The sequence below is a fragment of the Ochotona curzoniae genome, unplaced genomic scaffold, assembly GCF_017591425.1.
Source record: "Ochotona curzoniae isolate NIBS_2020 unplaced genomic scaffold, NIBS_Ocur_1.0 scaffold_3208, whole genome shotgun sequence".
Lineage (NCBI taxonomy): Eukaryota > Metazoa > Chordata > Mammalia > Lagomorpha > Ochotonidae > Ochotona > Ochotona curzoniae.
The window spans coordinates 19358574-19371911 of record NW_024467106.1 but is presented as its reverse complement, the minus strand read 5'-3'; the positions used below and the strand labels follow the sequence as shown (position 1 = coordinate 19371911).

The following is a 13338-nucleotide window of genomic DNA, read 5'->3' as shown; positions in this document are numbered from 1 at the left end:
GTCCTTGGACTGAGGGCAGAAAGGGCACGCAGGGTTTCTGCTGTTTTCTGTCTTCCAATGGGTGGGCCGAAAGTTTGAGTGGGACTCAGAGGAAAAGGCAAAGTGGTGCCTTTTACAGAGTCTTTAGTCATAGAGCCTTGCCATGGGTTATACAAGTTTAAAGCAGCAGTAGTCTTAAAGGGACCACAAAAGCAACAGCAGGTCAGTAATGGACATCCCTCCCAAGTCTGGTTCTTTAGAAAAACTCTGGTTATAGCTCAGGCTGCCTTCCTGACAGCACAGTGGAATACAACCCTGGAACTGAAACTAATTGATCTTAAAAAAATGAAGAAGTGTGACCTTGAGGACAGAATTTCTAGATGGAGCCATTCTCGACACTTCTATCTCCCATGAGTCAATCATGTCCCTGAAATCACTTAATTTTGAAGATCCTGATTTGTAAAGAAAGAACATCAAGTTTAGAATGAGAATTTGAGACTCAGACCTACTACTCTCAGGGTGTGAGATTTGGGACAAATCACTGAATCTTTTTGAAATGTTATTTTACTATCTATAAAATGGATACTAGTTTCTCAGATATTATATAGATTAAATGAAATAATACACATGAATATACCCAGTGAACAGCAAATCAGAATACATGCATGGAATGTTATCACTAAACTTTCACCTTCTCAGTGAGTATGTCCAGGTGTTCTGTTTGCGTAGTTTCAATCTGCTTGTGTGCTGCAGTGACTGCCTCTTGACTACCCATGCTCATCCACACTGTCCCTGGGAGCTTGGATCCAGGTGAAGGCTCTAGGCACAGGTTGCCTAGATCTTCTGCTTACCCATTATAATCGGTCAGGAGAAAGGTATTATCACTTCCATTCTCAAGTGCATAAGAGATTGGTGTTCCATACTTGATGGCGTCAGAGGAGTTCATCCAGAATGCACAGGTGACGGCGTGGAGAGACGGAAGCACACCATCTAGCATGACATAATCATAGATGCCGGAAACGTCAAAGTCCATGTTAAAACCCGTAGACTGTTCTGCAAAGGAAAAGCAAAGTAAGTGTACAGACTGTGGCACTTGTGAGGCATTTCCAATTGTCCATCCAGGTCAGCAGTCCTATGGTCAGAGAAGTTTGTCTCAGCAGATATGATGATTCACCTGAGAAGCAGTATGAATATCAACACACAGTTTAGTCTAAAACAACCTGTAAGTTTATAAAATAGGAAAAGCACTCAATAGTGAAAGGCAGCAGAGAAACAGGGAGTAGTTGGAAGGAGAGGTGGAACTGGGGTGTTGTGAAAGCTGGGCAATAGCAAACCAGCACTGTTTATGCAGAACGTCTCAGCAGAGAGGAAATGATTGATGCTGAAGGAAAGGACGCGACATCTTGTCCATTCTCAGGCTTTGGTTCTTTCTTATTTGGTGAGTAATCTGGCTCTGTCCCAAACTTGCAAACCCCAATCAATAAAACAAAATCCTAGTCTTCTGCTTGAAAAAGTGGGTTAGCACTGGTCTACTGACTTCCAAACGAGCTCATAGACTATAACCTCTCATAGTTAGGTGCTTTATCAGTATGTTCTTTCCTAATACATGGAAAGTGGAGAGTTAAACTCAATCCGATTTCATGCGTTCCTTCTTAATGTTTCTAAGCTTCAGCTTCCTATTCTGTGCTAAGGAGGACAGTGATGACAGCATCTAGCTTTCTGAATGGCTATGAGTATTAAATAAGTACGAAGTACTTAGCACAGTATTTGGCAGTGCATGGCACAGGCAAAAATCTATTGTGTTAAAATATTACCATTTTTCGGTATTGTTATTAATAGTGGCGAGTTTAGGGGTCGATGTTTGGTGCAGCAGTGAAGACTCCGCTTGGAATGCCTGTATCCCGTATCAGCACGCCTGGCTTTGGTTCCTGGCCCTGCTTCTGATTCCAGATTTCCACCAATGCAATCTTAAGAGACAGAAGATGATGGCTTATGCACCTCGACCTCTTTTACCCACTTGGAAGACTGGGACTGAGTTCTTGGCTCCTGGCTTCAGTCTGGCTCAGCCCTGGCTCTTGCAAATATTTGGAGAATAGACCAATGGATCTTTGTCTTTTCTTCATTAAAAAAAAATCTTTCTCTTTTGTTTGAAAGGTAGAGTTAGAGAGAGAATGAGAGACATAGAGAGATCTTCCACACCCCAAATGGCCACAAAGGCCAGAACTGGGATAGTCCAACGCTTAGAGTCAGGAGTTACTTTCAGTCTCCTACTTGGGGACAGCGGTCCAAGTACTTAGGTCATCTTCTGTTACTTTGCCATGCACATTAGCAGAGATCTGGGTTGGAAGTGGAGCTAATGGGACTTCAATTAGTGTTTCTATGGGATGCCAACACTGTAGATAGCAGCTCTCCTGCAATGTCACTGCACTGGCCTTGAATCTATTTCTCTCTCTCCTCCTTCCTTCCTTCCTTCCTTCCTTCCTTCCTTCCTTCCTTCCTTCCTTCCTTCCTTCCTTCCTTCCTTCCTTCCTTCCTTCCTTCCTTCCTTCCTTCCTTTCTCTCTCTTTCTCTCTCCTTTTCCCCTCCTCCATTCCAAAAAAATTAAAGAAATAAAAACGAATAAAACAAAATTTAAAAAAATCACATTGATTCCATATATACCTGTTTCACACCTGCTGCCTGAAAATCCTGGCCGGCATTTACAACTGTATGAATTTAATTCATCCACACAGGTGGCTTGATTTCTGCATGGGTTAGATTGGCATTCATTGATGTTCAGTTCACAGTGTGGCCCTGTGAAGCCAGCTGCACACTGACATCTGAAAGAAAACAAAGTGTTTTAACAACTGGAATAGCTGAAGAAAGGCATTAGAGTGCAGAATACACGCCATTAATGATAAACTTTCCATTAATGATAAACTTGTCTCAAAAGAATGAAATTGAACTGTTGAAACCTATTTCCCACATCAAAATAGCACTTAATTATTAGCTATTTTTTTCAGCTTATATGATTAAAATGGTTTAATACAGTATGTATGAGTATTAGGAATGTCATGGTAACAAAAATAAAGTAGATAGTAGTTCCAGTCTATGTGAAATAGTCATGCACATGGAGTTTCTCTCCATAGAAGTTTTTAGGAAAAAGAATACAGATGAAGGGGCTGGCATGGTGCATAGTGGGCTAATCTGCTGCCTGTAACATGTGCATTACATATTTATGTTGGTCTGTGTCCCAGCTGCTCTACTTTCAATCCAGCTCCCTGCTTAGGTATCTACAAAAGGAGTGTGAAATGACCCAAGGTAACCGTGTCCCTGTACCCCTGTAAAAGACCCCTGTGCATCTCCTGGCTTTGGCCTGGTCCAGGCCTGGGGACTGAAGTAGCAGTCGGAAGATTCTCTCTCATTGCTTCTTCATCTTACTCTGTACTTTTGTTTTTCAAATAAATAAACTAATTAAAAGTTTTAGATGTTATTCTAAAGCCTTTGTATATATTTAGTCTTTCTAGTAATGAGGCACTATTATTTTGTTTTGTTCTCATTCTAAAAATGAGTTAAATTGTGACTCAGAAAAGTTAAGTAATTTGGTCATACCCTGTTGTTACTAATTGGTGCTTTGAGATTTTGTTTTAAGCCATCCTAGAAACTTAGTTGAAACTTATCAGAATGGCAGATGGAGCTGATACTATTAAATGTAGACAAAGGACTTATGAAATAGGAAATCTCATGTGGTGGTGGAACTGGAATTTGGAAATCTCAAGAGAAGTTGGTTCTGCATTCTCAGGGTGTATACACCCTTTTCTTGGTTACTCACGGAGTTTACTAAACAAAATATACAAGGACCCATGTAACAACTGTTCATTACAGAATCATTCTGAATCTGTACAGAGAGGAAATGGGGAAAATAAAACAATGCTAAAATTATGTAATAGAATACTAAACAGCAATTGGAATGAATAAACTATTTTAAGTATTATGTGCTTGATAATACTTAAAAGCATACTGTTGAGTGAAAAAAATTGCAAAATGCTAGTATTATATCACTTATAATATTTAAGACTATACTATGTAATGTTTATATTGACATATATGTGGTATATATAAAAACCTAAAGGACATACACTAATATTGGGACAGTGGTTACTATGGGGAAAACAGTGCTTCTGTGTGTGTGTTGGAAGGAAGGAATGCAACCTTATTTTTGGACCTTATTTCCTTAAAACATAGGATATATATTAAATGTGGCAAGATATTAGGGTTTGATAACCACAACAACGAGTCATGATTTTTATTATTCTGAGATTCTCTGTATTGACTAAAATGTTTTGTAATTAAAGAGACTGTGTCCAGTTAACACCAGTTAACATTCTCATTACTAGCACATTCATACAGACTTATCTGACATTGACTGAAGGGCCCCAATATAAACAGATGCGGTTAAGGGTTTAAAAGGAAAAAAATCAGTTGTAATCTCCCTCCGTCAGATCTGTGTCGGATCTCTGCACTTGAAGGTAAAGCTCTGTCAGCCAGACTTTCACATGCATTTTTATCCTCTCATGTTTGACACTATCACTCAACTACCACATCCTTGTCAAGAAAATTGGTTTACTTGGTCAACCTTCTACACTCTTTCTGAACTAGGAGAGTGTGTTGCTACTTTCCATCTCATCACGATTTACACACACATGATCACTCATTGTTTGGAGTTTAGAATGAACTGTCATTCATTTGGGAATTTCTCATTTCCTATCACGAGGTGCTTTATGCCAGAAAATGCGAAACGTTTAGGGCTACCTTGGTAAGATCTCATTCCACAGGGAGTGTTAAGGTTTCATGGGAAAAACAGCTACCCTGTTTTTTTTTTTTTTTTTTTTTTTGTTTCTGGATAGTACATTGGCTGTTCATGGTATGCTTTAAAGACTGAGCTAGGGACTGGAATATGTTGCCATTTGGTAGACATATTTCCTTTTACCTTTAATGATTACAAACTTATAAAAATAGAGGTGTCTTGAGGACACTAAAAATTCTTAAGGATTTTTAAGAAAACACAACCTGCCACCTATATTTCAGGACTACTGTGTTCTGTACTTTCTTGCTGGGGTAGGGAATAGAGTAGGACAGACGATAAAAAATGACAGGATGGATTGGTTTTTGAACTGCATTCCACTGATACCCTAGGAGCTATTTCAGAAACAGTACCCTTTTTTTTGCCACAAACTTTGGCTGTTGCTTGTAGATACTCTCATGTTGGATTTCTTTTGAATTAAGGATATCGAACTAAAACTAATTTGAAATTCAGGGATATAGACTGTAGATGGACAATGTGGCAGTATGACTGCATAATCTATTTTAACTGTATGAAAACAGCAGCTAGGATATAAAATACAAATGTAGTTTTTTTTTTTTAGTGTTACTGTATTTACCTTTACGGAATTATATTTTCTTTCATCTGTTGTTACTTTGCAAGGATAAAAGAGCAAGTCCCAAACGTAGCTGCATCAGAATCTTTAGGAATCATACAATAGATCAGATTGTCCATTTTAGAGGCTTGGTGAGGCAGAAACTCAAGGAACGGTGCATGTTACTGCAGCCTTTCCGAGAATGGCTGGCCTGGTACTTGAAGCCATACTTCATAAAGGTTGCAGAATAACTGAACAGTTAAGTAAATAGCCATAGGGTGCCTTTACCTGAAGCTGTTGGCACCATCATTACAAGTAGCTCCATTTTTGCAAGGCTGACTGAGACACTCATCAATGTTTTTTTCACACCTGCTACCCAAAAATCCTGGTGGACACTTGCATAAGAATGCTCCAATCTGATCTTCACAGACCGCATTATTCAAGCATGGGTTTGACTGGCACTCGTTGACTTCCAATTCACAGTGTTGGCCTGGGAAGATTGGGAAAAGAGGTTCTCATCTGTTAATGTCCTACAAAAAATGTGACCAAAGGGTTGATCTTTTTTCCAAAGTAGTAAAATCGAGGCTGTAGACCCATTGCTTACCAAACTGGCTCGACATCTTCCCTGTAGTGAAGGCCTGTAAGTCATTTTAGGATTCTGCATTTTTGATAAGTTGTTCTTATCTTACTTCTTCCTGAAACTAGCATTAGTAATGGATAGCTAATTGAGCTGCAAGATTTTTCCAAAGTGCATTTGGCCTAGTGATACTGATGTCACTTGGGACACATGAGTGCCAGGCCTTGAGCCCCACCTCTGCTCCTGGTTCAGCATCCTGCTAATGTATATCCCAGAAGGCAGCAGGTGATGGCTCAAGCAGTTGACACCAGGCCACCCACATGGGAGCCCTGGCTGGAGTTACAGCCTCTGGATTTGGCTGTTTCCATAACGACAGCAAACCAACAGATGTAGGATCTCCGTCTCTTTTTGCATCTTGGTCTATGCGTCACTGCATTTCAAATGAAATGATTGATTCTTCTCAAAATGTCCTTTTAAAGATTCGATTGTATATATTTATTTTTACTTTGCATTTCTACTTTGGGCATTTTTTTCCTGGACTTCCTTTCTACCAATGAGGTATACATTTTATAACCATATGGTTTTGCACCCATTTGTAAATATCATTTGCATGATTTGTTTACAGTTCCTTCTTGAAAGTTTGTCTTCAAACTCACAAACACACACACATCAACACACATCCACACACATTCATGTAATATACACATGCACACACACACACACACACACATACACACACACACTACTTTTTTCTGGACTATTTGAAAATAAATAGCAGACTTTAACTCCAAACATTTCAGCATGGATTTCCTAAAAATGAGGACTTTTCTCTCCTCGTAGAACAGAATCCAAATATAACATTTATGCTAGTAAGGTGGCTGGCTTGTGATGCTATGCAGCAATTTAAGACAATGGAGGAAGAATGGAAATGCCTCACCTGTGTATCCTTGGACACATGTGCAATGATAGCTAGCCACGCCATCGACACAGGTTCCTTTATTCAAACAAGGACTGGAGCTGCACTCATTTATGTCATCCTCACATTGGTCACCTGCAGAGAATCACAGAATCTGGGAGCAAGAGCAAACCTGACAGGTCTTCCAAGCCACTTGCTCAACTTCAAGAACAGAGTCATTGAAAGTCACAGTCAACAAGCTTGTGAAAAATTTGGATCTTTTCCAAATACACCAAAAGAAAATGCTTTCTTCTATTTTTCGAACTGTTTTTTTCTAATAAGAAAATTGCAACTATAATTAGCTGCTCATATTTGTTAGTTAAGAAGATAGGAAAAATTTTGTCTAATTTTTTTTCTTATATTGTTTGTTTTCTACTTGATTATATTTTGTTGAATTTATTTCTTTTTCAGTGAATTAAAAAGGCCATAAAAATAATTTGGGAAATAAATTGAACAAGTAAAATAACTTATGTTATTCAGAAAATTGGGAAGACAGCCAAATATATGTGTAGCTGTCCCATTTTCTGCAAGAACATACTTTGAGACCACATGGTACAATTCAAATATTTTATTTTATAGACCTAGAAACTGAATCCAAAGAAATCTATAATGTTACTAAGGACAGGCATAGAAATGAACCCATAGTGATAAAATTTCAAATTATAATATAGAGATACAAAGACTTCCCAGGGTGATAAGTGTTAGATGCTTAAACTTACAAGTCATGGAATTAAGTAACACACGTATAATAATTTTTGAAAATTAACATAAAAATGTATTAAAAATTTCACCAAGAGGTTATTTTCATCACTAGCAAATCTAACATAAAATCTGTGTTTATATATAACTATAATATATAATAAACAGTAAAATATAATATATAATATACAACCAACATAATTTTTGATTTTCACTGAAAATCCATATAATACATTTAAAGTCTAGTAAATAGCATACTACATTCAATGTCTAATAAATAAATAAATACATATACATGCGTGCATATATTTAGATATATATGTACTTCAAAGCTTACATCTAATTGGCTGAATAATATTTGTGCCCATTCCTGGTACAAGTTCTTTACTAGCATTCAACCCAAGGTGACATTAATTTGAGTCACGAAGTCTAGTGTTACCGTACTGTTTGTGAGCATACAGCCATATGCACACAGTAATGAGCAGAGGAACTGTGGAAAGGAAACCAGCAACTGGATGTGGACTGACAGACAGCACATGCACCTGTCGGGCCCCACCTTACGTGGTGGTGATGCGTGTGTAGCTAAGTTCCCCAGCTGACAGCAGAGCCTATGTGTGACTCATTCCAAAATACATGTGGCATGTTTTATAAGCTTCAGGCGCTTTCACACTGCCAAACTGACATTTCCTTACAAAACATCAGAGTGAAAACAAAGCTTCCTATAAATATTAGGAAATATGCCACTTCAACATGAGTACGTAGTTCTGTTCCCATATCCATGAAACTCATTTTAAATTTACTTTGGAGATGAGCTCAGATGATTGTAAAGTTCATACTGGAAAGCAAAGTGTTCCCCCTTGTTCCCCTTACCTTTGTAACCTGATGGACACTCACAAACGAATCCCCCAACTCCATCTTTACAAATCCCATGGTTGAGGCAGGGAAGTGAGCTGCACTCATCAATGTCTGTTTCACACTTTAAGCCTAAGATGCAAACCAAACACCAAAGGATGATCAAACAGAAAGAGCAACACAAACAGAACCATGACGGTTTCAAGGTGATTATCTCAATGATCCAAGTTTAAAGGGGGTTAGTTTTGAAGGTAAGGACAACATTTGCTAAGTGCTATGATCCAGTCAATAGGAAAGACATCACCTCTTTCTGAACATGTGTGATATTTAGAAAACACAAAGGCCAGCAAAACATTCTAATTAGACACAGAAAAGGAGAAAGAAAAAAAAAAAACAGGAATATAAAATAGAGCCAGGAATTCTGTTAATTTCAAAGTGGAAAAATTCAGTCATATATCCTTGCTACCAAGGTTTCCTGCTTAAGGGCTGGAGGTGGGGCTAAATCCTGCCAGATCTCCATGCACTGCCAAGTCTCTCACACTCCATCCTCCCTAGGGGCTGCACAGGCTACCTCACTCTACTGGAAACCCACATTCTTCCTCTGGCCTGGGGGTTTTAACGTGTGGGTTTTGGATCAATAGTATCAGCACCACCAAGGGTTGTAATGGAAAGGCAAAGCCTCAGCCCATACATCAGACCCGCTGAATGAGAGATTCTGGAGCTGACGCCAAGTAATCTCAGTATTAAAACCCTTTCCAGGAGCTAGCACTGTGGCTTAGTGTATAAAGCTACTGCCTGCAATGCTGGTATTCCATATGTCACCAGCTCATGTTCCAGTTGCTCCACTTTCATCTATCTCCCTGCTAATGGTGTGGGAAAAGAAACAGCAGAATGGCTCAAGGGTATGGGTTGTGACACCCATATAAGAGACCTGGAAGAAGCTCCTGGCTCCTGGCTTCAGCTTGACCGAGCTCTGGCTGTTACAGTTAACTGAGGAGAGAAGCAGCAGATGGAAGATCTCTTTCTCCCTTTCTCTGTAACTTTCAAATAAATAAAATCATAACATCTTGTTTAAAAAAAAATCTTCTAGGTGATTCTGATGCACATTAATGCTTGAGAACCACATTTCTATATTATGCCCTATCGCAATTACCATTCATTTGTAGAATTCTGACACAGATCCATAAAATCTTATAGACTGTCAGGAGAAACATTTTTGTGAATATTTCCACAGGCCAGCAATAATAAGCGAGTGCCAGTTTTTTTGCTGAATATTCATCATATTTTATGTTTGAAGTTTCCTTTTGCATATTTTGTGGTGAATTATTTTATTTAAATACAATTTTTCTAAATAAAAACTTTAACACTATTGCGTAATTAAAAAAACACAAAAAAAGCTGTCTACAAGAAGAGAATTACTTCAAATTAATTACAATACTAAGGTATAATTCATTCTTCCTTAAGAATCATGTTTCTGGTGGGTACCCAACTGGGATGTGAAACAAACTGTAAGAAAACACAATTCCAGGCCCTGGCGCAGTGGCGCAGTGGTTAAGGTCCTCGCCTTGCACACCTGGGATCCCATATGGGCGCCGGTTCTAATCCCGGTCAGCCCCACTTCCCATCCGGCTCCCTGCCTGTGGCCTGGGAAAGCAGTCGTGGACGGCCCAAAGCTTTGGGACCCTGCACCTGTGTGGGAGACCCGGAAGAGGCTCCTGGCTTTGGACTGGCATAGCATTGGCCGTTGCGCCCACTTGGGGAGTGAATCATGGGACGGAAGATCTTCCTCTCTGTCTCTCCTCTCTGTATATCCACCTTTCCAATAAAAAAAATAATAAAAATGAATCTTTAAAAAAAAAACACAAATTCCTGCCCCATCAAGTCTTAAGTCATTGCCTTTCTAAGCACAATTTCCAGAAAGAAAGAAAGAATGCAACAAATCATAGCATTCTTGAGGACGTCCAGGAGTATACAGCAAATAAGAGAAATTGAGAGTTCATGGAAAATGTTTATGATAGAAAATATATTCCATGTTCTACTTATATTGAATTTGTGTTAGAGTAAAACCTTGGAAATGGTGCTTAGAACTGTATTTCAATTTAAATTACGAGTTATGATGTGAGTTTTTTTATAAAGAAGATCATTCTTTAAATAAATACACCTCACCTGTGTATGTAAACTCTTTTATTAAATTTAAATCTTTAATTTATTGTATTCAACCAAAATGTTGTGCACTGGTGTGATCTACTATGCTTTCCAAGTGATGTCTTAAATATTATGAAGTTTGATTCTGAAAGTCATAATGAATTCATATGTCAAGTATATCAAAATTTGCATTCCTCTAGTTACCTGTGTATCCAGGTGGACAGAGGCAAACATAACCTTGCCCAAGTTGTTGGCAGGTTCCGCTGTTGTGGCAGGGGTTCAAGAAGCATTCATGGAAAACCTATTGGGGCAGAGAAGAAATCCATTAGCAGCACAGCATTCTACTCATTTCAAAGCAGTCCTGATTAGAGCAAGAAATCTGCAATCCCACATAGCAGGTTACTGTTCCAAGGATAGTTCAGTAAAGTTAACTAAACTGCTGCCTGAACAACACTGCTACCTGCTACATATACAGGGACACAAACATGATTTATGATTCTTGAGTGATGTTCTGGAAAACCCAAGCTGTGTTTCTAAATAGTAGCTGCATTTAGGGGCCTGGCACTATGGCTCCATTGGCTAATCCTCCCCTAGCAGCACCAGGATCCCATATGGGTGCTGGTTTGTGTACTGGCTGCTCCACTTTCCATTCAGTTCCCTGCTCGTGGCCTGGGAAAGCAGTCAAGGATGGCCCAAAGTCTTGGCACCCTGACCCTGTGTGGGAGACAACAAGGGGTTCAGGACTCCTGGCTTCTGGCTTTTGATCGGCTCAGTTGCAGCCATTGCAGGCATTTGGGGAGTGTGTCAGCAGATGAAAGATCTCCCTCTCTGTCTCTCTTTGTCTCTGTAAATCTGTCTTTCCAATACCAGTAAATAAATCCTAAAAATAAGATTCCAATTTATGTGTTTTAAAATGATCCATTTGCCAGGGCCCCAAACAATTAGAATCTCTGGGTATGAAGTGTGTACATTATTATTCAAATAGGTTGGCCAGCTTGTTCTTATCTCTCCAAGCTTCAGTGTTCCTGTCTGAGATTCCTATAAGTTTTTATAGTCATTAAGTTGCTTCTAAATTGACTTGGAAAGCCAAACAAATCATTATGCTTCGACTAGGCTGCAGAAAGTTGAAATAAAAAGTCTAACTTCTTTGTCCTTAAGAACACCAGAAGCCAAGGAATTCATTGGATTGGGTAAGGTAGATGCTGACTAATAGCTGAATCTACCAAAACAATCACACTTAATCGCTAGTGTTTAAAAAAAAAACTAAGTGAAAAACAAGTGGTTTTGCTTATGGTTCTTAATTTTTTAAAAGCCATATCTGATTCTAAAAAGTGACGTTTTTTTCTGTCTAAAACATTTAAATTTCATGAAAGTTGAGCAACTCTCCTTGTCAATCAGAACAGGCCTCTGGCTAAACAAAATGCTTTGACTCAAATAATGAGTTGTGTTTGTAGTGTTAATTAGTAAATCAAATGTTCCCACATTTGCACATTCTTGTCCTAATATTTCTGGGAAAAACTCCCATTTTTGGTACTTAGACTATCTAATGTTGTATTTTTAGAAAGTTCCTAGTTACTAGCAAATGCATTCATTTATTAATAAACATTAGGCTAAATTATTTTAAGTTTCAATCTGCTAAATGACAAATGGTTTTGCAACCATTCTGCTGATGAAAATTACATACTCAGAACATCAACTTGCCTGACTGCTAACTTCATACTTCTTTTCAACGCGTCCAGGAGCAGCAAGGGGCACAATACTTTCTTCTGCCGCTGAAAAAGTTGAACTAAAACCTAACAAAATGAGCAGCAACGCATTAGATAAAGATGTCAATGTGTATTAGATGCTGCCATTAAGCAGATGCCTTCTCAACAATATGATCAAGATTTTGGTTGGCCAAGTGGGTAATGTCATATATTTAAAAACAGAATGATGGATGGTAAATCTCTCAGGATCTTTGAAAGAAACTTGAAAGGTATCCAGTGCAATGCTTCTAAAACAAGACTCTTTGTGCCACTATGATAAAAACAAACAAACAAACAAACATAACCAAGAAACAAAGACCTCAAAAGGACCACTTAACAAATTCAGACACCAGAAGCTACTGAAAATGGAAATATTCAGAACTTAAGCCAACAGATACATAGGCAAAAATGCATCTCCAACATGGACTCAATAAGAAAGAATCTTGTCTTACTTGAACAATCTGTGATGGATTTAGCACCAGTAATAGTTGTAGTTCCATAAAAGGGACATGACAGACAGAATGATTTCCCAGGATCTGGTTGGTAATAATCATGAGGACATGGATAACAGGGCATTAATCCAGTCCGGGAAAATTCTCCTACTGGACAAGGCACTGGAAAGGAAACACAACACATTTGTGCATTTAAAGCAGTATATCTTCTATCTATAAAACTTTCCTTGACGTTTGGTCATAAGAAAGCTATTGAATTGCTAGTATCAACTCCAGCACATATCTAACACCCGTGCCAGCACAGCATCCAGTTACATGCTTTGCTGTGATTTCTTCCTGTCTTAACTGAATAACAATTAGAATTGGCTGCATAATATTATATTCTGCCATTTCTACTCAATATATTGCGAATATATTACTTATCATTTCCCAGATCATTAAGTAACAACACTGCATTCCACTGACAGAACACAAGTAATGTTACAATAAATAATTCCTCACAAAGATGTTTCAAAAGTAGAATATAAAGTGCATTTGT

At 38.5% G+C, this 13338-nt stretch overlaps 1 protein-coding gene across 1 annotated transcript in view; it reads right to left on the bottom strand.

Moving 5' to 3' along the window:
* The window catches only part of SVEP1 (sushi, von Willebrand factor type A, EGF and pentraxin domain containing 1), a 161053-nt gene that overhangs the window by 46261 nt on the left and 101454 nt on the right, over positions 1-13338 (bottom strand). Inside the window, exons 19-26 of the mRNA XM_040963410.1 lie at positions 12801-12962; positions 12305-12396; positions 10808-10904; positions 8477-8590; positions 6890-7003; positions 5664-5865; positions 2641-2798; positions 831-1032 (exon numbers count right to left, since the gene is read on the bottom strand). Of these exons, the coding sequence (XP_040819344.1) occupies positions 831-1032; positions 2641-2798; positions 5664-5865; positions 6890-7003; positions 8477-8590; positions 10808-10904; positions 12305-12396; positions 12801-12962 (1141 nt within the window). The remainder of the gene's footprint in view (positions 1-830; positions 1033-2640; positions 2799-5663; positions 5866-6889; positions 7004-8476; positions 8591-10807; positions 10905-12304; positions 12397-12800; positions 12963-13338) is intronic.